Source organism: Buteo buteo, chromosome 7, assembly GCF_964188355.1.
Source record: "Buteo buteo chromosome 7, bButBut1.hap1.1, whole genome shotgun sequence".
NCBI classification, from domain to species: domain Eukaryota; kingdom Metazoa; phylum Chordata; class Aves; order Accipitriformes; family Accipitridae; genus Buteo; species Buteo buteo.
Window position 1 is genome coordinate 19,286,919 of NC_134177.1, and position 27,951 is coordinate 19,314,869.

Here is a 27,951-nt window from a genome sequence, read left to right on the forward strand (position 1 = left end):
GGGCGGAATCGGGGCAGCTGCAGCGCTGGGGCTCCGCGTCCCGGCTCGGGCCCGTCGGGGCATTTCGGGCGGGGAGCGGCGAGCGGCGGCTCCAGTCCGCGACCGTCAGGCCGGGCTGCGGCCCCCGGGAAGCCTCGAGCAAAGCCGCGTTTTGATTTACCAGCTCGCAGCTCCTGCAGGCGCGGCGAGTCGCAGAGCAGCGTCACCCGCTGGCGGGGCGCAAGGCCGGCGGTGTCCGGCCTCCCCCTGCCCGGCGACGGCGAGCGGTGGAAGTTTTACCTGCCGCGGTGGGACCTGCGCCGGCCAGGCCTCTGCCCCCCGCCAGGAACGCGTCCCTCCGCGTTTCCTCCTGGCTGAGGAAAAACTGACAGCCCCGGCAGCACAGAGCGCGAGACGTTCTTAAAATCTGCTCTTCTTTGGGTTTCACTTCCACTTGCAAGACAAAGTCTGGGTTTGCTCCCTTAAAGGAAGCTTCATTCTTTCCTATTACCTGTGCACCTCTTTGTAAAATCTCTAGGAGCTCTAACCCTCGTTTGTGTCATCAGAGTTCTCACAGTACACCTTTAAAGATTGCCTTATAAAATTCGTGAGAACACATAAAATGTGCAAAGCAGGCCCTTCCCTTCATGCTGTCTTTCACTAAAAGACAAAGGCACACGCTTCCAACGGTGACGGTAAGAAAATATGCATGGCAAACGCCCTGAATAGCCAATGGAGTCACACAGTGAACAAAGCCTAAAACCAATATATGCAACAGCCAGATGCAGAAAAGCACGAGGAAGCAGACGCAGCAGCCTATACAGTAGCGCAAAAGCCATGCAACACTGGCTACAATGCCCTATTTAACTTGATTGATAGAACGTGTAATGTACGAGAGGAGCGTTCCTTAACCAGGCACTCACGGCGTACATATCCAAATCCTCAGGGCTTCTCCTGCTGGTGCATCCTGAACAATCTGTCCTCACCAGGGCACTGCCCACCGCGCCGCCAAACCAGAGTGCGCAGCCAGCAGCTGCTCAGGAGGGCCAGCGACTGACCGACCTTCCCAGCTGGTGGGCGTCTCTCTGCACAAAGGTAGCCCTGCCCTGGTACTGTTCCGCAGCCTTTGCTGCTGCAGGGCAAGCCGAGGACATTGCTGAAAGAGGTCCCACGTCCTTCTCTTCTGCAGCTGTTGGGTACCATCATCTCTTCACCAGCCTGTGTACTTCTCAAGCACAGAAATAGCCCTGCACAGTGGTCTAGGTCTAGCTGTTCTAGGAAATGACCCTTTTGAAGCACTGTTTTGGCATCATTGCATGTTCGCTTACACGCTGACACTTTTAGTTGTTTCATACACCCCCAAGGGAGGGGGTTGTGACTGCTACAGCACTGCACCTGAGTGGAAGCGGCAGCTGCAGCCATACAGGGGCAGGAAGCCACTAACACACAGGGAGGCCGAGCTGCCCCTGGCAGTACCCTGCGTGGCTCACCGCTCCCCCAGACCATATCTGCCAAAACAGGTGGTGGATCACGGGGCTGAACGGGATGTTTAAACTGACCACAGTATGTGGGGACACGAGGCTAACTTCCCGTACCTGCGTACTCACCACACACACCGAGAACAACTCCACAAGATGCAGGGGATAGTAGCATGCAGCAGGCTAGCAGCAGGCTAGCAGCAGCCCACCTGCTGCTTTTGAGTTGTTCAGTCCATCACTACTACTTACTTCAAAGACTGACAGTTTAGATGAACCCTGAAATAAATTTTCTTAAAATAATATTAAACAATGATTTGGCAATTTTTTGAGAGAGTTTTATTAAATATACTACATCAGTATCTTGTACTCCATAATCTTTTGATCACTCACAGACTGACTTGCTTAAAAATGTATTTTATAGAAAAACATCTGCAAAATTAAAGCTAAAAAAACAAAAACAAAACCAAAAAACATATTACACCTCTGGACAATCTGCATGTTAGCAACGAATTCATTTTATTATTTGACCTGAATGTGCTTAAACAAGGGACATACTCATGAAACAGGGCACACTCCTTGAATATGGCACACCTCAAACTACTCAGACTAAAGGAAAACTAGGTGCAATCATGTTTAATTGCATCTAACAACAGAACAATAAAAACTACCTTTTATTCCTTTGTTTTTACATTTTTTTCCAAACCCATTCCATTTGTTCACTTCCCACCACAACAAAACATCCAGTGGTTACTCCTGTAGGTCACTGTCCTTACACTGCATGAAGCAAACTTCATACCGGCTGATCCATATTTACAGTGAAGCATGCAAAGGAGGATACTGCAAGTATTTGCAATGCAAATCTATTAAATACATTGTAACTGAACAACAAGGTGTCCCATTAACACTGCAATTCTATAGCCTTTATCTGTGGTGGAAGTTTCCAGTGTATGAATTATAAAACTGCATACAATTCAGAAACAGGAACAAAGAATTTTGCAAATTGTTTGTATTTTCAACTACTAAATCTTTCCGAGAGCTGTGTCTAGCGCCGAAACCAAAGCCAGCTATTGAGTAGCCAGAAAGCTACAGTAATTGAATACATGATCATTTCCCTTTTAGCACGCTCTTTGTTTTCTTCTTCCAGAAGTTGTAGACGGCGATTAAGTTTGATTATCTAAAAAACAAATAATGGCTTTTAATACTTCATTAAAAGTTGCCAGACTTTCTAGAAGCTTCTGAATAGCCATGTAAAATTAGTTTCTTGGACAGATGGATTTTAAACACTTGATAATTTCACTTTCTATCTTCAATCACTAGTAATCAGATTTTCCTGTCCCTAATAATTAGGAACAGAAATGGTGTTGGACTCTCCAGATTCCCAGAACAATATGGGATACAAGAGGGCAGTCCAGCAGAGGTACAGAGGGGATCCCTCACCATATCTGTTATGGATACCTTTGCGGCCACACAGAACACCTGTTCCCCCATTTTACCACTACAGCTTTTTCTTAATATTACCAATTACTATGCTTTACATACCTGTCTTCTTAAGGAAGCAGCATCTACAACTGTCATGTCATCTGGTGTTCCCTCAAGCGTAGTATCCAAGTTGGAAAGACCGTATCTATCAAATAAGGGAGATAGCTTAGCTGTCTCATCCATGCAAAGATTAGCAAGTACCATATTTTATCAACATTCTAGTAGAAGTAATTTTTTGGAGGTGACGAAGAGAAGAATTATAAAACTTTTTTTCCAGCTTTTACAGAGTTGTCTATTTCAATAGGATCCTAACTGAATAAAGCACAAACACATTTGAAGTGCGTAAGTACTTGACTGAATCTGGGTTTATTGCTCTCCACATTCAAATATTTGTGAAGATTCTCCACACAGACAGACTTCTTGCTGTCACTTGGTCTCTCAAAAGACTGTTTCCAGTTATTTAACTGATTAATGAAGCCTGAAAACTGCCTGAGCTAAAATGCCAAAGTTGCAAGAGGCCTGGCAACAGATCAGAAATAACCAAATGAAGACTTGGAAAGAACTGCGTGTCTTATGCTCGGTACCTACTTAAATATCCCAAGTGGACACCTACTGAGACTAATGATCTCAGTCACATTCATCTCAGTATTTCAGGCAGAGAACCTTGCAAATAAAGAGTCTAGTGCAGAGTCACTGAACTTTGTGTGCATTAGCAAGGTTGCTCCCAGAGCACCTCTCAGTTTTCTCAATGTAGCGATTCAGAGAAAGCATTAGTCTAACTCCAGGGCAAGTTAATTAAATCCGGCATATTTATTATCAGTTGGGAACTGGCAGAAAGTCTACACAAAGTATGTGTTTTGATCATCCAAATGCTACCTCTTAACCAGATTCTTTTCCAACAACTAACAGGTAAAAGCAGTTCCTGATGCTGCACCTACCACTGAGTTTCTCACTTCCTATCTTAAAACCTCAGTTTCCTGTATTAGTTCCCCGTGACTTGCTTTCTCATTAGGACATACGAACAACTGCTGCAAACAGCTTAGGAAATAGAACAAAATAATGTCAAGGCTGCCAAATTCACAACAAAATACACCTAAAAGAATGTTTAGCATTTAATGACAGTTAATGGTCAACTTCAACTAACATGAATACGAGTAGAATTCCTGAAGCTTGCAAAATGCACTTAAGTGCAGATACTACTCTTGCACTGCACGTTCTTTCATCACTTTCAGCAAACTTCTATAAAATGCCCTCAACTCAGGCAAGATTTCCCTCCCTGCCCCCGCCAACTTGTCAAAAGTTTTCCTGTATTATTGTTCATTAATATATTGTTTCTAAATAAGAACTGCTGTTTCTAGATGAGAGTTGCATTAGTCTGGACTTAAATAACAATGAGAACCTTGAGCAACACTGTATAAAAGATAGGAAGTTAATTATGTTTTGATCCATGTTTTTGGGGGTTGAAGGGTATACAGGAATAGGGAAACCTTCTCCAGGTTTTATCCTGGGTTTAGGATAAAAACAGCTTTTAGTAAGGGAATAGTCAAAAAAGCAATTGTCTGTCAACAGACTCATAGCTGTTTTAAAAACAGTATGAGACAAAAAAAAGTTTTGGCAACTCCTTTTGTTAGAAAAAGATTTTCTCATTAAGGCTATTATTAATTTTTTTTTATTCTAAGGAGACTTCAAACATTCACTTAACTATAATTTATGCTATTTACTACTTGTAGTTCTTTCAGTTTCGGCAATATTAAAAAGACTGAAACTGTTGTAGTTTGGTTGGGTTTTGGTTTTTTTTTGTTTGTTCGTTTGTTTGGTTTTTATTTCCTCAATGCTGTAAAGCTCACATTGCTAATTCAGCAACGTTGTTTTAAAATAAACCTAAGTTAATTATAAAACAATTTGAACATTTCTACTGTTAAAAAAAAGTCTGAAGCTTTGCACAAACAAAAAAAAATAATCAAATTATCCTTACTACTACAGGTCCTCTGAAAGCCAAAGATATTTCCAAGGAGCATGTTTTTGTAGCCATTGTTTTATTTGTAGCAGATGGTAAAAAAATTAGAAAAGTCTACCAGGTCCACAGTATAGTTGTCCCTCACCATCTCTTGGGAAAAGCAGAGGGGCTCATCATTTCAGTGAGATGGGCAGACCTCCCTCCCGGGTCAGATAAATGTAATATAAAGTCACAGTATAACACTGCTGCTCTACCAACTTCCAAACTGTTCCAGGTATTAAATCAAGAGGGTTACCAGCAAGAAATCCCTTGAGGTAATCTCTTGGACTGTTACAAAAACTGAATTCCTGCGTTAGAGAAGAATCACCTGCTTGAATCCAGTGTCTACTTAAGCACAAATGTAATCTCCATTTGGATGAAAACACAGAAGTGTAGTGGCAAATGGGAACAACAGATGCAGAAGGGACTATTTTTTTTTTCCTTCATTCTGACCATGAGATTATGTGTCAATCTTATAACCAGTTCCACTGAAATTATGTCAGTCCGCCAAGATAATGGCAGCGAAGAGGCATCCAGCTACAACTAACAATCACAGGCATGTTACTGAGAACACCTGGAAAAAATAAGGTGATGCAAGGCCAAATTTTCTAGGAATAAAAATATGAAACTCACTGCTAAATAGGAAATACCTGAAGTATACTGGTAATGTAATTTAACAGCCTCCCCTTGCACATTACTTTGAGTCAGAATTCTGGAGCACATTATAGCTATTAGACAAGTGAGGTCTTTGCAGGTGACTTGGATGGGTAAGGAATAAAGGCCTGAAATATCTCAAGTTGAGAGGGAGGATAGCAGTAAGCATTGTGTTTTAAAATAAGGACACTAGAAACAGGGAAATGGAAGTCTGAATTTTAGAATTTAAATTAGTGGATCATGACTAACAAAAAAACACTCTTTACCTGGTGTTGTCATGATGAGGGTTAGAAGAAGTGGTAGCAGCTGACCCACCACGTAACACTGGCCTACAGCAGGTTTTTGTAGATAGAAAGCACAAGACAGAAACAGGAAATGACAAACAGAGATAAGAGGTAAAACACACAGAGCAAAGGAACATCAAAATACTTCCACTTATATCGTATAATGTTTCAATACAATATAATATCTATTTAATTTGTTGTAAATTGCACTTTCACATTTCTCTCATTCAGATTTAATCAACACTGAATGTTTATGCAGCTAAGACATGTAGGCAAATTTTGGCTGATACAGCTTCATTCATGGAGGACAAATGCTGGAACAGAGGTTTGGGTGGAGGTTATCAGCCTTATAAAACAACCATGGGAAACTTCAGGTTTAAAAAAAAAAATCCACCCAAACCCCCAACCAACAACAATGGGGGGGGGGGGGAGCAAGTATCTACACATACTTATAAAAGCCTTTTTAATCATTCTTTCCTCCCTCTAGGGAAAGGGGAGATTTGTCTTTTCTTTATTCATCTGTGCTAGATGTAATTCAGAAGGCCTGGGCTAGCAGCCTAAGGACCACATATAGTTTGAAGAGAGGTAGATCTCTCCAGGAAGAAGTGACTAAAAGCTTCGAGTAGATGGTATGAACATCCTTGTAAGTGTTGCTCTTTCTTTTCCTTTTCTTTCTAGGCAGAGAGGAATAAAAGGTACAGCTTTTAAAGTTGCTGCAACTATGTAATATACACTAACTTTGCAATAAGAAGTTACTGTGTCCCAGTTTACAGAAGATGTGAATACCAGCAGTACCTTCTGACAAAAGCAGTACTGTGTGTTTTCAGTACCTCTGGTAATGAGGCATTAGCGTTCCACATCTATGATGTGTAACAAACTGTTCAAGAGCCTGAAATCTTTTTTCAGTTTCTTCCATTTTCCCAATGCCAACAGAAGGCACTTGTACCATGCATTTAAACCATGTATACTCCAGGCTATAAAATTAAAGACAAAGACGATCTAGGTATGAAGATCTTTACGGCAGGTACATGTAGGAGGCAGAGGCTTGGTGCTGAGGTGGCTGGGAGAACACTGTGGCCTGGCCTGAAAACAAGCAAGAACCATGCAAAAACATCACAACCACTAGTTTCATTTAATAGGAGCAGGATCTGGGAGCATTAGCGAACTCTGCTACCCAATCCAATACTTACTGGGACTAGGTCCTACTCTAATCAGCACCATAAGTGCAGACCACAATGTTTTTCCATCTAGCACGTAAGACAAGCCAGCGGGATGTGTTTTACAAAACAGAAACCCCATTCCCAATACGTACAATAAAAGAATATTCTTACCTAAATGCATGAGGTCTTGCAGAAAGTTACCAAAAAAGGTATTCCTATTTTTTAATCAGAGAAATAATTCAGCTAGTCTAAAGTCTTGTCTGACAGATGCTAGAACTAAATACTTCAAGAAAGCATAAGAAATTCAGCAAACAGCAGCTACAGAAAAGGTCTGTGAACATAAGTCACCTGTAATTAATTGGTAGATATGTGAACGCCAGCTTGTCAGCATCCAGCAGGCATTTCCCACATCATCTGACATAGGACAACATTTGGATTTTGTGTAATGAAAACGATAGGTCTCAAATGCTCTCTAAACTCTTGGACTCTGTGGTATTTCATGGCAAAGTTTTACAGCTGTTGTAGAACTAATCAATACTAATTCACACTACCCTTCCCAAGGAAAGCCACAGGCTTGGAGGTAGCTGAGGGCTACAGCAAGGAACAAAACTAGAGCACTCTGGGATCTGTGCAAATCAGGAACTTAATCTAAGCTAAAGACAAGTCTTTAATCCCACTTTTCAACATAGCCAGGCTGTTAAGAAGCTGCACATGATTTCTTCCTTTTCTTTGCAGTTCACATTTTATTTCTTTACAGGTGGACCCCAAAGGATCACCAGAATATTCCCCTGCCTCTCCCGCACTTTTTACTTGCTTGGTTTTATAGATCAACAAAAAAATTCATTATATAGATCACAGCGGCCTCATAAGTGAGATCACTTTACCCCTAAATCAGCACCAAGTTTTTTGGTAAATACAGAATGCACAAGTATAATATAGTCAAGCTATTCAATACATGGCCTTCTGTAAAAAACTGAGTAAAAGTACATTAAAACTTTAAATTTTCTGGCTACTTCTGTCAATTCCATCCTAAACATTAACACATGATCAGAAGAAGCCATAACTCTGAGGCCATGTATACTCAACACTTAACCATTTCACTGCAAATACAGCAGCAGCCTGAAACATGAAGGGAATGCACAGTAATACAACTTAGTAACAGTGGGAAAACAGGCAGTAAGGCAATGACCAAATGAATCTGGACTGCCTTCCGCTGCTTAGAGCTGAGCATGCAATGGAAATACCACAGTAATGATACAATCAAACACAAGGCATGGACAATCTAGGCACCTGGGTCCAACTTCCATCATTTCTGTGCATGTGCACAGGGGACTGAGGCCAGCACGTTTGCTTTGTTCAGCAGAGGTAGCAGCTATGTTCACCTATCACTGTACTTTAGAACACCTCTGGAAATCTCAGAAAAGCTATAAGAATGGGCAATAATGGGCCATAAGTTCCAGACGTGAACTGGGTAAGGAGTTCAGCTTCTGAAGTACCAAAATTATTGGTGCACTGAAGAATCAGTGACTGGATGAAACTGCTCTCCTCACTTGTCTTGGTGCTTCAATAAAGCAATAGGCTATGGCTATTCCCAGGCTTCTTCACATTTGCAGACCCATTTCATTTTCTTCTGAACTATATTACCCCAATCCAAAGTCATGTGTAGCCCTCTTCAATTGTCTTAACTCACATTGCATTTTATTTCTACCATGACAAATACCATTAACTTGCTCAATACAAAAAGTGATCTCATAACACCTCAAGATATAATTATGTGGGTGAAGTTTGGCATTGAAGAAGGACAGTGACTTTTTAGAATGGGCTATCCTGAAGAAAAAAAAAAAAGTAATAAATTCCCATAGTTTTTTCTCCTAAATAAAAAGGTATTGACCCAAGAGATGAAGAATAGTTCAGATAAAGTACAGATTTCAACACAACTCTATTTAGATATGAAATCGCCTTTTTTCCTGCATTTAAGACATCACTAAAATCTCCTTAAATGCAGGGCTGGGTTTTTTTGTTGCCTAGAGCATAAAAGATCAGTCTTTAAAAGATACTAGGTATAGGCCCTACAGTCATTTGACAGAAACTGAAACAGAAAAATGGTTAGAACTGGAAAACAAAACTGACCTATTGTCCTTGTCCAAGCTGAAGGAAATGCAAGAGTAAACAGTGTAAACAGTGATCATTAAATTGTTGCCCATTTAAATAACCTATTATGCGAGCAGTGCTGGCTAAACTAGGCATAATTCATTATCTGCAGCAGTATAATCAGCACCTACCGTTAGCAGTTTTAGTAGATTGGAAAATATTTTGAAAAAAGCAAGCCATGAAACAAGTTAAAAACATTTCCAGTGAGTAACTCATAGTCAGATCTTGTTCATTTTAAAAGATCTCTTGTAGTATTAAGCATAAAATGTTAAAATAGATAAGGTTTTGAGATAGAAAGCACGTTACACAGAGCAAAAGAACAGAGTGCAGGGTTGGAGCAATTTAAAATGAACAATATTTTGCAACCATGCAAGTGGATCATCCAAATTTCACATTCCTACGCCAGCTGAAGAGTAATGGTGGGTATCTAAACACCCAACCACAAAGAATACACTTTCACCCCATTGAAAAGTTCATTATTTTGGCACCTATTTGTTCATAGGTGACTAGAAACAGGTTTCCCATTTCTTCTAGGAAGGTTAGTAAGAACACTTCAAAAATTAACTCAAACCAGGAAGAGTAATGCAGCTTTTGAAGTATTCAGAACCCCAGAAATTTTCTGATAATTGAAGCAAGTTGAAAGTGTATGTGTGCATATGTGTATGTTTTCCAGAATCCAAGAAAACATGGGCAAGAACATGCCTAACTGAAGCCAGGAATAAAACCTGTTAGCTTCATTGCAGACTGGGGAAAGGGCTAGAATTTCTTTCTATATTTTAACAAGGACTTGGCACAGTATCCATAAGTGCTATTATTCAAAGACAGTAGAATTCCTCCTTATCTGCGAGCTTTAATTTTGTAAAACAAAACAAACTTGTAATTCCATCTAATGTTTAATTTGACAAGGAAAAAAGGTATTGCTATTGAACTGTTGACAGGCATCAAAATTTTAACAGCTCCAGCCTGAAATTTCATAGGATTAAGTCAGGGTTAAGCACCTAACTCACAGAATTTCAAGGGGAACTACACAGCTAATTTATTTTTGGGTTTTTGTTTGTTTTTTTAAGTCCCAGTTTAAGAACATAAAGCGCAGCAAGACTGGAGTTCTCTACAATTCAAGAATGTTAATAGGGGCGTTTACATCAGGCCAGCGAGCACAGTGAGCTACAGGAGGTGCCAGTTTGGAAAGTGACTGCAAACACACAGACATTCACAATAAGATTGGCTTGATAGTCACGTTTTATTACCAAAACAACTAGAGAGCAAATCATTTTACTTCAGACTACAAAATATTAAGAGTGCTGCTGGGATATTAGCAGTCAGAGGCAGATGACAAATTCCAAAGAACTTCCTAGCACAGGCCACACTGAAGGGCTGCAGGAGGAATGAGCAGTTCCTCCCAATGTTCTTGCCAACTATCTCCTCTAATTCGACCTCTTGGCAAGCCCTAGAGGTCTCGACTAGAGAATAACTGTGCAATTTTTACCTGAACCTCTGTGCTAGCATACTGTTGAAATGAAAATTGCTTTTGGTAAATTGACCTTGCCATTATTAGTCTTTATAAATGTTTCTATAGTGTTAAACATGCCATTCTTGTAATGCTTAGAAGTGCCAAATCAAAACAGTCCAAGGATACATCAAGTGGGCAAAACTTCACTGAAGAGAATGGAAATATAGTGATTGCCATGAGGCTTGGGTTTGGCTCATTACCTCTCGAAGTATCATCTTATCCATAAAACAGAGACAGCATTAAACAGAGGAGCAACCAGCTTCTCGGTATGCATTGCCTTTCTTGCTCTCAGCATCCAGCAAAGTGGTCACCATCAGTCATGTATCAACCAGAGATAACTATTCCCAATATAAACAGATACAGCCTAAAGTCTTGACACATTATCAAAAGCAGTGTCTAAAATGCCTTGCATAATATTCTACCCTGTTCTACCCTCAAATTTCTGCACATTTGTTTCAATGCTTTATGACAACATCAACCCAATCTTATTGATTTGCACCACTGCTCACCAACAGAAAAGCAGAAGACAAGGCTAATAAATTTGCAAGCTCAGGGTCAAGTATTAATTGCAGAAAACACTGACAATCTGGGAACAGCAAAATCCCTTTCAGTCACAGACTAACACTTCCTATTTTGATTTTTATTTGGAAGGAAACCAAAACAATGCTATATTTGACTGAAACAGAAGCATTTTGAAATGTGAATTTTGGACAATTAAATTGCTTATGAATAGTGAAAGCAAAGGAAAGCAAAAGCAAATAATTTAATCTCATTATTTTGTAAACAGAAACCAAACTCCACTAAAAAGGAGAAAAGAAAAAAGAAAAGCAGTAAAAGCTGGCAGAATCAGTGACAACCAATCACCTGCGGTTTTCATCCAGCACATCCAAGACCTGCTGGTAAGCCCTACGAGTGGAAGACTGGATAAACGACAAAATGCCACGAGCAGAGTAAAGATTAGTTCCATCTTCAGGTAACATATTGGGAGGACAGACACGAGCCTGTTGCAGTGATGGTGTCACACTGTTCGTACAAGCATAGTAAATGAAGAGAGAAATACTATAGTCAGATTTTAAATTAAAAAAAGCTTTTCAGATAGACCCCATTCCAAAATGCTTATTGCTTGCTTTTGGTTTACCCTTCTCCCACCACTATAAGGTAACACTCCCAAGTTCTAGTAGCGTAGGGATCATGAGCTACATTTATCTATGTCCTTCAGAAACAAACACAAGTAATAATCCAAGGACACAGTTTTGATCTGTTACACAAGTTAGTTTTATAAAGTCCTTGTCCAGCTAAATCTGTACCTGTTGAAGTCAGTATTCAAGTTGTCACTGACATCAGTGAGAAAAGTGTTTTTACAAGCATTGGCATTTTAAGAAAATTCTACACATAATCTCTTTTCAAAACACAAGCCTTTTTCAATAAGGAGAATCTCACACAGAGCCTCTTCAACAATAATTTTTCTTCAAGCTGTGACTAAAGATCAAGATAGTATTTTGATTTGCACATGAATCAAGTTTAAAGGCAACTGCAAGAAATTAAAAAAAAAAAGGACAGAATTCATATCCCAGTGAAAACAAATTACATGATCTTTTTGACTGTGATGCAAAAATAATATTTAAAATACACAGGATTGAAATTCAAACATGACCATTTGGATTATGCAAACCTCACCTCCATCAGACAGAAATTAGTTCTGATAAAATGCCTTTGATTTGCTCATGTTTCTTTACCTTCAACTTGACTTTATCCACCTTTTCCTTCACACATCAAGATATTTTTATTTATTTATTTATTTATTTACTTTTAATCAGGAAACTTCAATTAAAGGTGAGATGCTTTTTTAATAAGAAGTAATTCGTGTTAACTTAATTGTAAATATTACCACAAATGCGAACCAAGTGCAAGTCACTGTACCCTTTAAATCTTGGGATAGTTTTTATTCCAAGATTAGCATCCATAATTCAACACATTTCCTTTGACCTTGTCACTTGGGCTTTGCTCCAACAGTTTTTGGATTTAGAACGCCAATCCTCCCACTTTTGCCACTTTTAAGAAATTAAGCAAAGCATTAGTGGCTGTGTGCTTAGAAACTGGTTTGATATTTGGATAATCTCTAGATGGGTCATAATTCTATGGATACTCTGATTTTGAATAGAGTTGCTCTGCAACTGGCTAGCACAAAGATCACAAAATTGAGTAAGAAAGAAAATTCAACTGAAAAGACAGATTCAAAGCATGTTACACAGATGTCACTTCACCCACAGAGGAGTTCAGCCATCCCATGCTTCGAGAGACATGCAAAGACAGCAGTGGCTTGTGCTTGACTGATACCAGTCATTATTTATTACCTAAACTGCAGATATCTTTTCATGCTGCTGTAGAGTACATTTGGACAAGAGAAAGTAAAAAGGAAGAGACATCAATAAACATTTATGTTGCTTCTTTACAGCTTTTATCGTTCTCCAAGACTTACGGAATCCATCTTTCTCTTCTACTTCTGATGACTTCTACTTTGCAATCAATGGTAGTGGTCACACCCACTCATTTTACTCTTGAATTGCACTGGAAATGCCAATATTTACTAGAAAAATATCTAGATTTTTTCATATATCCAGATCTTTTTCAAATATCTAGATGTTTTTTCACTAGAAAAAAGAAGCAGGGGCAAGTGTGGAAATATCACCACTAAAGTGAATTTATGAGAATTTCTACTCCTTTGTGGATTTGCTGGTTTGGGGGAAATGAGGTAAGAGCTGAAGGTTTCAACTTAGAGCATGTTATACATTAAAAGTAATTTTTCCTGTTCATCACTTCAGAGATTTACAGAATAGGCTGAAAGACAGCTTAAAAAGAGTTAACAAACAGGTTTTAGACATATTGCAAATTAGAAGTTATTGTGGAATTCCTGTTGTCCCGAATAGTATTAAATACCACAGTAATATTATTTGCATATAAAGTCTTCTGTAGATACTGAAAAAAAAATCCCCCAAAACTATTTAACTAAAACTGCATAAAATTCCCTAGAAGAAAGTTACATGTGCTGATTAAATGGAAAGCATTATATAATAAGGAAAAATCAAGGCAGACTTCAGAACTAGATAATTCCTAACCCCATGGTCTAGTCCCTGGGCTACTTTATGCTTGTTGTTTTATAGGTGGCTTGTAAGAAAAGGCAGTTCCAAGAGATTACTTAATTCATTTTAAGATATTACTTAACTCTTACTTAAGAGAATGTTTAGTTTCTTAAATGATTTAATTATTTAAAAGATTACTTGCTCCTGAATATGAGCTAAACTGTACAGCTACATGAAATTACTCAAATTTTCTTCATAAAGGCTGTTGCTAACTTTAATATGCTTCTAAAGTCCATAGTTTGAGACTGACCTCTCTCTTCCTTTCTGTCTGAAAGTGAGAACAACTCTGTGAAGGGCTCAAATGTCAGAATTAAGGAACATGGGGGGACAAAGACAAAAAAAACCAAAACCAAATAAGCCAAATATTTCTTCTATCTTCCCTTTTCAGGATTCAAAATTATTGTCCTGTAAACACGTGGTAGTCCTTTGGACTATGTCAGAGACCATGGAGAAGAAATATCATGAAGGACATACCCGATATACAAATCAGCCAAGATGACATAAGAAAAAAATCTCTAACATAAGGAAAATTCTCTACATTTAGTACGACTACTTATCATTAGACATTGTGGCTATCCCCCTTTTCTCCTCCATTTCTAGTTAAATGGTCTTAGTCCTAGGTATAATTTTGTTTTGAATTTCTGAGAAGAATTCTTATATACAGCTCCAGCCACTTATTTTAGCACTCCCTGGTTACAAACACCAGTCAATTCCAGAGTTTGGAACCAAAACAAACAACATGGAATTACAGAAATTACTATGGAAGAGCACAGTAACATTCTGCTATATGCAGAGTTTTTAGTTTAGGAGTAATCTCCCCTAAACCTTCTCAAAGCATTTGTGATATACACAGAGTTTATTTCAGATATTTCTCCGAGTTACAGTTCTGAATTATCAAATGAGAGGTAAGCAGATTTAACTAATTAAGGTTACTTTAAATTCAGCCACATAGACTGTATTCTCATTAAAGACATGCACACCATCACCTTTCCCTCCACAACTTGCATGAAGAACAGAATTTCTCAAACTGTGAAACTGAACTCTCTAGAGAGATGTGTTTTTCTAAGGGAAAGGCTGGAGCAGAAAAAAATAAATTAAACGCCATCCCCTTTTCCATGCGCTCTTGGTGGTTTGTTGACTTCCAATGCAGAAGTGGAATCCCTGCATTCAACATTGGCTGGCAACGGCCAACAAAAAGCTTTGTTTCTCCAGCTATTCAAAAACAGCCAAAGAACAAAGAATCAAAATATAAAGCTATTTTGAAATTTAATTTTTCTTTACAAATCGGTTCTTAGTTGAAGCTGTCCCTTTCATTTGCCATCAGGTATTTTTCCCTGTTCTTTACACAGGGAAACTATTTGGTGAAGTTTGAGAAACCCTGAAGCAAAATTAGAAACCACACATTCAGTGTAGCAAAGGCTGTTTCAAATTTTATATTCTAAACTACAGGTACTTAGTCAGAAAATTAGTACTGCAGAGAGCTACGTAATTAAACACACTCTTGATTTTCATATACCAGGTAACATTTAGGCTTACGTGCAATCCTTAGTCGAAAGAGGTGACTGGAACCGTGGCATTTTATTTCTTGGGACAGTATCTGATCTGTGCCACCTTGAATAATAATTGTAATCTCTTAAGTAAGCATTCTTACAAATAGAGGGATTGTAATTTAGAGAGCTGTCATTGCTATGCAGATAGTTATTGTACAAGCAGGTGCCAACTTGTTAGTCTCATTTTTTAAAAAGCATTTGAGAATTACTGTCTTTAGTGAAGCCCAGCTCCCAAAAAACTCTCAGAACTGTCTCTGCATGCAACTGCATGACAAGAAGAAAAAAGCCAACAGAAAAGAAACAACTATCTGTACCATGTAGAGAACACTGTGATAGGGAACCCAGCCAACTCTTTCACTTCAATCTGACAATCTATTCCAGAATGTTTAATTTTTTCTCTTTGTAGGGCAAGCACTGGAATTTTGTGCAGTACTTCTGAACATTTTGTCCAAGAACAACAGTGTCCTAGATTAAAACTTGAGTATTATAGTCCTATTTAGAAAACAAAGGTTTTAAAAGGCAGTGCTCCATGTGCCTTTTCAATGGAGTCCTAATCACAGTATCCGAGTAGACTATATAATATCAAGAAGCTGACTCAAGGATGTAAGAGAAACAAGCATTTTAAAAAAAAATTTTTTTTCAGATAGGAATTAAATATTTTAAGTAAAACGTGGACTCTCCTATCTGAAGATGTGAACGAGACTCACACAAGCACTGGAATAAAGAGCTGATCTTTGTCAAATCAGAGTACCACAGTATTTGTTACTGCAGAAGTAAAGTACTTAGACATGATTTGAACTTAAAAGTCAAGCCAGTTTTGATGAAGCAGCAACATATCATTACAGTAATTAGAACAAAGATTATTTTTTTCAGCCAACAACACTGGAAATACGAACTTTAGGAGCAGCTGGTTTCTTGTGGCTTTGTACCACTGTAAAAAAAATGCTATTTCTAGACAGTAAAGAAATTTCAGCATGATATAAATGAGGTAACAGCTGTACAATTACATTTTCTGTAGTGCAAAGAATAAATTTGTAGTAGAATTTATCTACTTAAATCGTCTAATTTATCAACCAGGAAGCTAAACTTAGAAGACATGCATCATATTTACTATGAACCTCTAACAGAAATAGTAGCCTATAAAGCTAGGCGATAGCCAGTACCATCTGATGTAGCATAATTTACATCAAGCAGGTTGGTTTGCTTGTATTGCCTATTTTGAGCTATACAATAACACTTCCACATGGATAGCTTCTCTAAGTAGCTACCACAGCAAAACCAGAATGCCACCTTATCAATTTTGTTTGTAGAATCACTACTTCTCATTTTATTTACACAAAACTTGCAAATTTTTTGTACTTTACAGTGTATTTCCTGTGGGCCTAAATTGTGAGGAAACAAGAGCCAAGAGATACCTTTTTCACCAAGTACAAAAGGCTTGGCTTTCCTGCATTTGTGTGAGCCATAAGAGTTCCACCGTGAACATAAGTGTTTTCGTAATCCGAATTCACAGAACATTCTCGTGAGAGTTAGCCAGGTACACAGTCACATTCTCCACTTGGAGATTGACAAAGCCTGGATGAGGGAGAAATGCCACACTCAGCATCACTGAGAGTGCCACAGCATGTTCAAAGTGATCTCTTTTTTTTGGATCATACTGAGTCAGAAGAAGCAATGATGACAGAAAAAGAAGCCATTTCTAGGAACCTCAATGGTTTCAAAGCAGATGATCTACATATTAAGCACAGCATAACTTCTGTCATAAGAAAACAAGTCACTTGGGCAGATGAGAGACAAATGGAGTTCTACTAAAATACGTTATCTGCAGGTCAGCAAGTGTGGAATGCTGCAGTGAAGAAAGATAGCTTCTTCCATATGGGCAGCAGAGTGCGCAGATAAAGCAGGCTTAATATTAGCTAGCTGTTATTTTTCATACAAACAAAAGAGAAGAGATCCTGGATCAATCTAAAGTTTACATAATTTTCCTAAAAGACATTCATGATGGAAACTGCTTGGCATCAGAAGTTTGATTTATTTGACAGACACTATGCAGGCGCTAGCATGGGCATCAAGAGAGGAAAACTAATCTCCAGATGCATCATAATTTCCTGGCTTTTGTAAGTGATAAAGTGAGTCATGTAAGCTACTAGTAATATGTTTGTTGATCACATCCTTTTTAAATTTACAGGATTCCAGGTACGTATTGTATTGCTAAGCCTCTGAACGACTGCTAGTAGATTAATAAACTGTGACAGCAAATAATATTCGGACCATTTAAAACCAGTAATTCTATACATAGCTACTGAGCAACAGCAAAGCACAGAGGTGAGTTTTACAGATCTAGGATTTTTGGATTCAAGAAGTCCAAACATACATGAGAAATCTGACACCAACTGGATATATCCAGTCAGAGCTTATCTTGCCAGTTTCTCAGATGGCTGGCTGGGCACACACAGCCCATGACTTTCAGAAGACTAAACTAACCTGGGGAGCAAGGATAAAGTGATTTCAAGAAATCGCAATAATTCATATGCCATCTGTTTTTCCTTTAAGTGCAATACATCAAAGACTGCCAAAGCAGAGCTGGTAACATCAAAGGGGTAAACTTTCACAAGCAGCTTCCATCACATGAAGACCATCTATTCCAGTATGCATTATGTGCAAACTATCAGAGAAACAAGTGAAGGCCATTCCTGCAGTGAAATTCTAGTATGTCCAGTTCAACAGGACATGACTGATGACTGATAACACAGGCAACTTGGGCACTTAGTAGGCTGATAGAACATTTGGAGACGGAGCTGATCAGGAGCTCAAGGATGTGAACCTAGTTTTGCCAGCTCAGTGAATATATACGACTCAGTGGACTTGAGTCCCTAGACATGTGCAATCTATAAGATTGTATGAACCAAAAGTCTGATTAAGTAAGAAGAGGAAGATATGCAACAATATTTTCATGAAGATCTGGAGGAAGAGAAGAATTATAACATGTCTGGAACATGCATCAGAGTACAGTTCACCAGTTTTAGACTAACTAACAGGTAGACAGATATGTAGTACATGTAGTAACTCCTAATGTCCCTGCTGTAAATAGAAGGAAACAGACATTTCTAGGACATAACTCACTTGATCTATTTTAGACTAAGAATAGGTAGACCCAAAGTAGGTCATGCACTTATTTCCATCAAATTACTGAAAATTAAGTTTATGGTGACTTAGCTATAGTGTTATACAGTCTATACTGGGACAGATGAATCCCATCTTTTAGGTCTTAAATCTAAGATCCTTTCAACAGGGGAAAGTATTCTTTACAGTAGCTGTATTAGGAATCTTATTATATATGAGTTTTAAGTGTTACATTGCAAAAACAGTTATTGCCAGGTGGAAAGATGCTGTCACTCAGAATAAAGTCTTTGATTAATCAAAGACTATCATATCTAATAAAAATATACAGACTTGTATGTCTTCAGAAAACACCATAAGAATTGCTACCTCAGATGGTAACAACAGATGAAGTTTCCAATTCTAAATGCTACTTGCCATTTTGGTCTCAAAAGATTAAGGCGTATACTCACAGATTCCAATACATTAAGTACATTGACACCAAGAAAAAATGACTTATTCTAATATTCATGAGGAAATACACATATTCCTTCTTCTATGAATGAAACCCATTATAATATCAACAGTGAGAGAACTGGGAACATTTTGATGTACAAAGAACTCAATTTCCTGAAAATTCAGAGGGGGTGTGGGGGGGGTGGGAATTATACCAGCTCAGAAAATGAAAAATCTGAAGTAACGATTCATGATAACTGGTGAAATCAACTTGAGCCCACAAACACTTCCACCCATCCACTGCAAGAAAATACTTCACAAATGAGTCACCTCACTAAACAAAAAGCATAGAAATGAAGAAAAATGCTGGCCTTATAATACTTAAAATTATGTACTTGCCATAACATATGAAATATTAGTTGGAAAAAACAAATAACGAGGAGATAAGGAACAAAGGAAATATGTAACAAAGCTGTGGCTGTGTCCCTGAACCCTGTTACTCTACTCACATGGAATCATTTCGGGCCAGCTGGCCATTCTGTCGAGTGGCGTTTTCACTCATGGAACGTTCTCTCTTCAGCCTTCCCACTGATCGAACCTGCATAAAAGGGGAGAAAGAGAGAGATAAAAACCAGGGAATTCCAGGAGACACTTAATAATTTGCATTGAAGATTGTAAGTTAGACCTGCCCTTAGATACAAAGGTGTGTTTTCAAGGGTTTTGCAGTGATTAGGAAGAAAACAACTGATGACAGAATCTGATGGTGGTATGTGTAAAACCAAGGTCCAAACTTATTGCAATCCTGTTATCTATCCACATGATCTGATGCCAATAGTATGAACAAACAGAATTTTGAATATGTAAGAAAGCAATATTATGTTTAATATTACTTCCTATCACCAGAGATAATTATATTTCTACTGTATTTTCTGAGTCAATAGAATATACAGCTTCATAAAAATTTTTCAGTTTTTAAGATGTCAATTACCATCATCCACCCGGATGCCAATGTTATACCATTCTTTGAAGTCAGTTTTCAGTTTTGTTAAAACTCACTCATTCTATGTGATGGTGTATCATCTGGCCATGAATTCCAAAGGTTAACTATACACGTTAAAAGAATCTTAGTTTGTTTTCTGATAACCTGCAAATTAAAAAATCTTGCAGCTTTCCCTTCAATCAAAAGGATTTTTTTGTTAAAAGTATTTTTAGTTCTAATTATGACTTTATTTCTGTAAGTACTGTGTAAATTTACTGAACATGGCAACCTCTAGCCACCTGCCAGTTAAATATGGAACTTCAAAGTCATACTTAGAACTACTACAGTGCTAATAAAAATATTTTTCTATTTTCCCAACTTATGTTAGCACCAAGTAGGTCTGCACCACAGTAGAGAAATCAACGGTCATTTCACTTTCTTTAATAGAATGCTTCTCAACTAAGGAAAAAGCAAAATAAGTACTAGCCTCTTCATTTTGAGGTGTCTGCTGCGGAGGTTTTTCTAGGTCCAAAAAATCTAGCGGTCGATCACTAAGAGAAATAACACGAGGAGGAGTTTTCAATGCCAGTGGTTTGAATGGAGTAGACTGAAGAAGGTCAAGGTCTGGTGGTCTGGAAAGTGGAATGTCTTCACTATTACCTGCAAGAACATCAGTTGTCAATAGAAAGCAAGCTGTTCCGAGGCCTGAGGGCTAATGTTAAAGTTCAAAAAGACATCACATCAGTTACTTCCCCTGACTATGCCAAATAATTAAGTGTACCTTTCTTTAACAGGGCTTGTATGTTAAAAACTATGGTCAAAGCTCTCATAAAGACCCCATTAATTGACACTTACTTGAGCAGTTTCTCCAAGAACAATGATCCTGAGTAATCCTGAGCAGTATCAACTGTTATTGCAAGTGAGGGCACTTTTAATTTCAAAACATAGTCCTATAAAGGTGTATTTGTTTAGAAATACAGTGACTGGGGATGTGAAGATGTGTCTCTCTCAAAGCATAAAATATATGTATGTCACACTGTTGTGGTTTAATCCCAGCCAGCAACTAAGCACCACACAGCCGCTCACTCACTCCCCCCCCGCCTAGTGGGATCGTTTGCAAATTGTAAGGCCTTCAGCAGTTCCAGGTCTGTCACTGTAAAGCCCATGACAATAAATACTAAAGTAGTATTGATAGTGTCCACCCAATAATAGACAGATCCTTAATGTAATTAGCATTCTGATTATAATCAAACACATTTTGCATGACTAATATATAGTATAGCCTCCAAACTTATGATAGTTACTTTAGCTTATAGTTAATAAAGAAAAATCAGGTGTAAATCAATATACATTATATACTTCTGCTCCAGAAATGGCTTAGTAAGATTAAAAGTCAGCAGTTAAATTTTCTGTTCATAATTCATTCCTTAATTGTCTCCACTACAAGCTATACCAAAACTATTCATGGAACATTTTCAGAGTTTAAGAAACTTCCTAAGTCAAAGTTGATGAGCAGTAACTGTTTGAAAACCAGAAAGCATTTTACAGGTTTTTCTTTTAAAAATATATCAGTATATATTTTTGTCCATCCAGAAATTTGGGGAATTTATTTAAATTTTTGCCTATTTTTCTTTTATTGAGATGCAGACATACCTGCCACTACAATCCGCTCTGGAACCTGCATAGTTACACTGGCATTTGGAAATCCTTCTTGGACGCCCTTCTCAAGGTCAGCATTTTGAGGAGCTACTTTGAGTTTTTCCGGGACCCTCATGCGCTGACTAATTCCTTCAGTGTATTCCATTTCATACTGAAGGCGATTAATTTCTGCCATCTCAGCAGCTGGAGATGGGAATGCAGCCCCACTCATTCTGGCAAAAGAAAACCAAAAGCTATAATAGCAATATAGGAAATCAGCAGAAAGTGTGTAAAAGAAACTCTTTGCTCTGATTACTAAGCAAGTGGTAGATCATCCTAACTGAACAGACTCATATAGAGAAACAAATTATACAATAAAATTCATCGGAAGTGTAGTCACAAGGAGTTGAGAGTTGAAGGCAATGACAGAAGAACAAATTGATGCTGTAAGCAATACTCAAAGCTGCACTGAAGGTCCTCAAATTGAGTTGTGACAAAACACAGAAATTCTGCATGAAACGTACTATTCCTGCACTGGCTGGCAACAAAAAAGATACCAACAAACCAAAAAGAATTGGTAGGATTGGTAGGAAATCTATTCAGGATTGGAAAGAAATCTGAAATATTGATCTGTATTTACACAGATCCAGTGTATTGGCATTTGAGGAAATGGATGAAGTCTTACAAAACTGCATGTTGAAGTAAGGGAACAAAAGAAAAGGCTTGGCTTGGGGAGCAGCCTTCTGCTCACTGTCAGTCATCCAGATCTCACTCCATCTTACAAGGACAAAGTTCCATATCAAAAGCCTGCCAAATCAGTTTGAAAACCTAGCATATTCATAACCCATTCCCAATCACAAGCAATTCTGTAAACTTCTCACTTCTGAATTTTTCTGTAAATGAAAATCTTACTTTTGCAGAACAGATACAAGATGGGCAGAGAGCGAACAAGACTTTAAACTTAAAAGGGTTTGCCAATACTTTATATACACATATTCCTAGAAAAGGAGGGGGACTTCATATGAAACAGTAGGGGAATTTCCTAGAAACTGGGCTGTGAGAAACTTACTAATACAGTAATTGCTGGGAGCCGTATGGAAGACAAAGACCAAGGTAACTGGTTTTTTTTAGGTTAGGTTTTAAGATGGAAAGAAAAATAAATCCTAGAGCTGGACTTAGAGGTGGGCTGGAAGGGGGCTGCTGATGGCAACTGTGGGCTGGAAAGGGAACTCGGATAGCTGGGAGAAGTTGTTCATCTGGACAGTGACTAGTGGACTTGCTGATGGCTCAGACCAAGATTATGGTTATGGGCTCGGTTAAGACAGAAACATCCTGGAGCTGCAGTTAGAGTGGGGCTGGAAAGGGGCTCCCAGAGGAAACTGTGAGCCGCAAGGAATACTCGGCTGTGAGAAACTTTTCATCCAGGCAACGGCTGGGGGGCCTTGTCAACAGCTCAGACTGAGATAATGATTATTTTGGGGGTTAGGATTGAGAGAAATATATATTTCTATACATATATGTACACACACAATATGTAAATACAGTTTTCCTGGCAAATCTGCCTATGGGAAGCATAGCTTACTCTAACAAGAAATCTTGTAGTGGTATTGCTTGAAGTCGTTCCCTAAATGAAACACTCTATCCTGGCAAAAAGACAGGTTTTGCCACTATAATTGCAACTACATTCTTTTACTATTTTTGGCAGCAAGGCTATGTCTGTTGCTGCGTGTGTGCTTTCAGAAGCTGAACATGCAGAACTTTGCGAACAAAATGCCTCAGTGCAGACCATCTATGTGGCAGGTAAGAGGGACCACAAGCCATTTCTCCCACCATCACAGAGAAGCAATACTTTCTGTATTTATCAAGAAAACCTCAAACTAATAGTAACCTTCAGACCATAGAAAGAAGCACACAGAAGGATCTGGATTGTGTAACACTATATTAAATGCACAGATTTAGTATATTCAAGATGCGATCCACTTGGCAATCCACCCTGGGATCCTCAGTGTTATTTTCAGGACTTCATATCACCACAAATCAAATGAAAGAACCTCATTAATCTCAAAGTCTCACTGCAGCACAGTAGGAGAACTGGGGATCAGGGAGAAGGGAAGAAGGTCGTTATTCTACGCAAATTTAAAAAAAAAAAGTTATAAGGGAAATACCTGAAGTGACGCAGATTTAATCCATCTGTATTCTTACTGTTTGTATGTATCAAGTGAAAGGAACTGGAACAACCAATTTGATTAGAAATAAACGCTTTATAGGAGTTCAAGAGGTGCTTAAGCAGCTGTGTCCCTTCCAAGTTCTTAAGATTTCACTTTGGGGTTTTTTTGTCCCTGCCCTTTGGTATTGCAAGCTAGATTTGTCCCTCTTGCAAGACATTGGCTAGATCAGCCAGTGACGTGAACAAAGTACAGAGTCTTCCGACATTTCTACATTCCAAAAGGTGCTTTTCATTTCAAAACATGGTCTATGATTGGTAAAGCATTTCCAGATTGACAGGAGTAAAAATCATGATGTCAATAAAGAGACTGAATTTTAAGAAGAACTTAAAAGTACCCAGAGCATCTACTGGCAGCAGCTTAAAGAATAGTTATTGCTCACAAGACTTGACAAAAGGTGTTTCACTGCTTGTTCACTTTCTCATTTTGAAATACCTGTATGGCTCTAATTTTTGCAATCAAGTATCACTATACTGCAGCAGTAGCAGTGTTTACACCACAGCTTCCCCAAAGTTTAGCATTGCGTTCATACATAAGTCTGCATGACAACTGCTTTCCAGCTGTAAGGTAAAATACACACAAAAAAGGACAGCATTAGAACAGTGGGTTTGTTTATAAACTATTTATAAACTAAATAGCACTGTGTGGGTTTAGCTGTACTTGCTGAGGACCTATAGATACAATATCTGAATGTCTTCCTACTCTTGCCTACTTCTCATCTACTTGCATCATTGAGAATCGTGTTTGCTGTCAAAGTGATTTCAACTTTTACCCCTTTTTACAAGAGAACAGCAAAACAAGAAACAGATTTCAGCAACAGCAAACTTAAAATATTTCAACAGAGCCTGATAACAAAACCCCAACTATTTAAAGAGAACAGAAATCAAAGTTATGTTTTCTATAGCGATCTTGTTACGCAAAGCATTTTACAGAAGACATTAATAATAAATCAGGGAGAACGAGGATTGATATTTACAGAGTTACGTAGCTCTAGAGGCATGAGAGTAGAAAATAAGTCCAAGAATGATAAGATAATAAAAATACAATCACAAATACAGGATAAAGGCCAGAGAGCAGCTGAAGCACAAATGAGCATCAGTGGCATTTAACAAAAGACAGAAAGGAAGGAGAAAATCCAGAGGAGGATAAGAGAAGAGAGAGCAAGAGGACTTATACAAGGTGAATTATATGCGTTCAGAAAGACATAGGGGTACCTCCTTCTCCCTCTCCTAAACAAGAACGTCAACAGAAGAGATGGGGAGGAAGCAATGCATACAAAGCTGAAGGATGACTTTTTGTCAGCATTCTGGCAATAATCAGACATTGGCCATATCTGTGCCACAACTGGGAATGTTACACACAGAGTGGAAGTCGGAGTAAATCTGAGATATATGAAGACGAGTACTGGTAACAGTACAGCTGTGCCAGCACTGAGATCAGAGCAGTTTTTACAACCTACACAGAACTAATTGTAACTTCTCCAGCTACATTACTGTTTGTTCCTGATGTGGCTACTTTACTTACAGCTAATCTGTTCAGGTGCACAGAAGCTACAGAGTGCTCCTTTGGCAAGGGTCTAGATATCCTTTGACAAGTAAAAGTGGAAGAGGAGGACTTAAAGCAAAGTTAAAGACATGTATTATAGGACCTGGAGGGCCCTATTATGGGACCCTAAAACTGTCAGAACATATATCACAGAGGCATTTGGGATCAGAGGCTATGAAATAACAAAGCACTAACGGAACAATTTGAGGGGAAGGAGAGCTAGGCATAGGCTAAATGCTGAAAGCTGTTCTGCACAGCAGTTACATGCATCGAACTTTTAACAATACATTACCCTCTCTCCTTAGCACAAGGATGACGTGAAAAAAAAAAATCTATTACAGACAAACAAGGCTATGGGATCACAAAAACACTAAAGGCTGCCTTCTTTCAAGTTTGCTTTACTCCAGCTGAAGGTTTTAACGCAAACACCTTTTTTTTTTTTCCTTAATAGAAAAAAACCACTGGAAACGTTAGAAGGAAACAAATCGCCACAGTCTGACAACCATTTCTCTGAAACACCCAAACACTCGTTGCGTTATGACAGCGTTAAGAGCATTCGGCAACAGACGCCGTCAGCCAATAACGTGAGAAGGTAAACGGGGAACGGGGCGCTCCGGAGGGCGCGGGCGCCCTCGGCGTGCTCAGGAGCTCGCTCCCCGCCGCCCGCGGCGTCCCGCCGGTGTCCGCGCTGACGGGGGCTCCCGGTGAGGGCCGAGCCTCCGAAGGACGCGTCCGCGGCCGCTGCCAGCCTCCAGCTGCGCAAGGCGGCTGCAAGCGGCGCCCTGCCCCGCTACTGAAGCGTTTCCAGTAACGGGCTGGGAGCACCGGGCGTGCGAGGGCGGGCAGCGGCACCCGGCACCGGAGGGAAGGGACGGCCGCCACCGGGGCGACGGGCGGAAGCGCCCGGGGAGCCGAGAGGGTGCCCAGCGGCGGGGCGGGGAAGCGGGGGCGCCGGCAGCGGCGGGCCGAGGCAGTTGGGAGGCAGGGGGCGAAGAGCGGAGCTGGGGCAGGAGGGGCCCTGAGGCGCGGGGGCCGCGGCGGGGGGCAACGGGGCTGAGAGGGAAAACGGTAGCGGGGGCGGCTCAGGCTGAGGGGACGGACGGCTGCGAGGGCGGGGGAGGGGCAGGCCCGCGCCCCGCAGGCGGGAGCGCCCCGCAGGCAGGGGCGCCCCGCGGCCAGGCCGAGCCCCGCCCCGCTCGCGGCACAACCTGGAGACGCTGCCGCCAGGCCCCGGCAGCCCGTACTCACCCAGAGCGGCGGGAAGGCGGCCGGCGAGCCCAGCCCTGCCCTGCCCCTGCCTGCCCCGGCCGGGCCGCTCCTGCCGCGCTCCGGACACTCGCGCTGCCTCCCGCGGGTGGACGGACACGGAGGGGAAGGGGGCGCTAAGCGGAGCGACGCGCTCCCACCCCACTCCTCAGGTAAGACGCAAAAACCGGCCTGCTTGTCCCCATCGGGCTCCCGTAAGGGCTGCCGGGCCGGGGACCGCGCGTCATGTGACCGAAAGAGGGCGGAAGCGGCTCTCGCTGGCGCCTCACGTGCGAGGGGGCCGGAGGGCATCCATTTTTAGTGAGGGAAGGCGGGCGCCGCGCAGGCGCGCTGGGCGGCGGACCCAGGCCGCGGGGCAAGGTCGCCCGCGGGGCAAGGTCGCCCGGCCCGGCGCTCGGCGGCGGAGCGTGGCCGGGGGCTGCCCTGCGGGCGAGGGGGCCGGAAGGGGCGCTTGCAGCCGGCGTGGGGCCCAGGGCAAGCGGCGCCGCCGTCTCGGCGACCCGCGGGCCGGAGGGAGCGGTTCGGTGGCCGGCCGCGCCTCCCGCCCGAGCGCGAAGGGGGTAGCAGTTGGCGGCAGGGGTCTCTGCCCGGAGAGACCGCGTCTAACTCGTCGCTGAAGCTTCTGACGGCCTTCTGCCCGCCTGCACGAAGGGCAAGCCGCTCGCCTGGGTTAGTTGGTTGGCGTGGTGCCGCCCTGGAGCCGGGAGCGTTGGTGCCTCCGCGGCTCCTCGGCTGAGCCTCGCGGTAGCCGGTGGTGCCCGAGGGGAAGGAACTTGGGCAGCGCTGACCGCAGGTGCCGGCAGAGCCAGGACCCTCCGCTCCAGCGCCTGGACGGCTCTGGCCGCCCACTGCCGCCTACGGCTCGCCCCTGCTGAAACCACTCCATCTCTTCCGTGTTTACTCTCGAGCGGCAGAGCCTCGTGTGGGGCACTCGCACTCTCTGCTGATAACCTGTGTGCCGTGGCGGGTGAACGTGCCGTTGCGATATAGAAGCGTGAAGATCCAATTCATGTTAAGTGGGTAGAAAATCCGGCTCGGTGTGTGACAAACCTGGCATACCGCCCTCACGTGCGAGGGCAAACAGCCAGTCGCTTCGGGGCACGTTTTCTGAAAGACGGGTAGTTGCCTAACTACCGCTCCAAAGCAACTGCACACTTCAAAAAACCCAGCCGCTCATAAACATCACAAAGGTCGTCCTTTTCTATGTCAGTCACCACCCCACTAGCATTACGTAAAATTTGTCAGCAAAAAGAGTTGACAGAGCCACCCAGTTCCTGTCCCGCTTAAACCCAGCTTGCACATCAATTCTGACTAGCAGAGGACCATCTCCTTATGTCGGTAAACCACTTCTACCAATTTGCT

The 27,951-nt window shown here is 40.9% G+C and overlaps 1 protein-coding gene across 8 annotated transcripts; it reads right to left on the minus strand.

Annotated features, from left to right (window-relative positions):
• Positions 1-1,954: 1,954 nt before the first annotated feature.
• Positions 1,955-27,658, minus strand: MFF (mitochondrial fission factor). 8 transcript variants are annotated; one of them, XM_075031819.1, is made up of 9 exons: positions 26,572-27,658; positions 21,569-21,786; positions 20,403-20,575; positions 19,446-19,534; positions 15,368-15,442; positions 11,556-11,714; positions 5,853-5,915; positions 2,997-3,081; positions 1,955-2,631 (listed from the first exon to the last, which is right to left on the minus strand). In XM_075031819.1, exons 2-9 carry the CDS (start codon positions 21,783-21,785, stop codon positions 2,500-2,502), a joined length of 993 nt encoding a protein of 330 aa, XP_074887920.1. In that variant the 5' UTR covers position 21,786; positions 26,572-27,658; the 3' UTR covers positions 1,955-2,499. The 8 variants fall into 8 exon arrangements, with proteins under 8 accessions (XP_074887920.1, XP_074887922.1, XP_074887924.1 ...); XM_075031821.1 differs by lacking the exon at positions 15,368-15,442; XM_075031823.1 differs by lacking the exon at positions 11,556-11,714.
• Between the last annotated feature and the right edge of the window lie 293 nt (positions 27,659-27,951).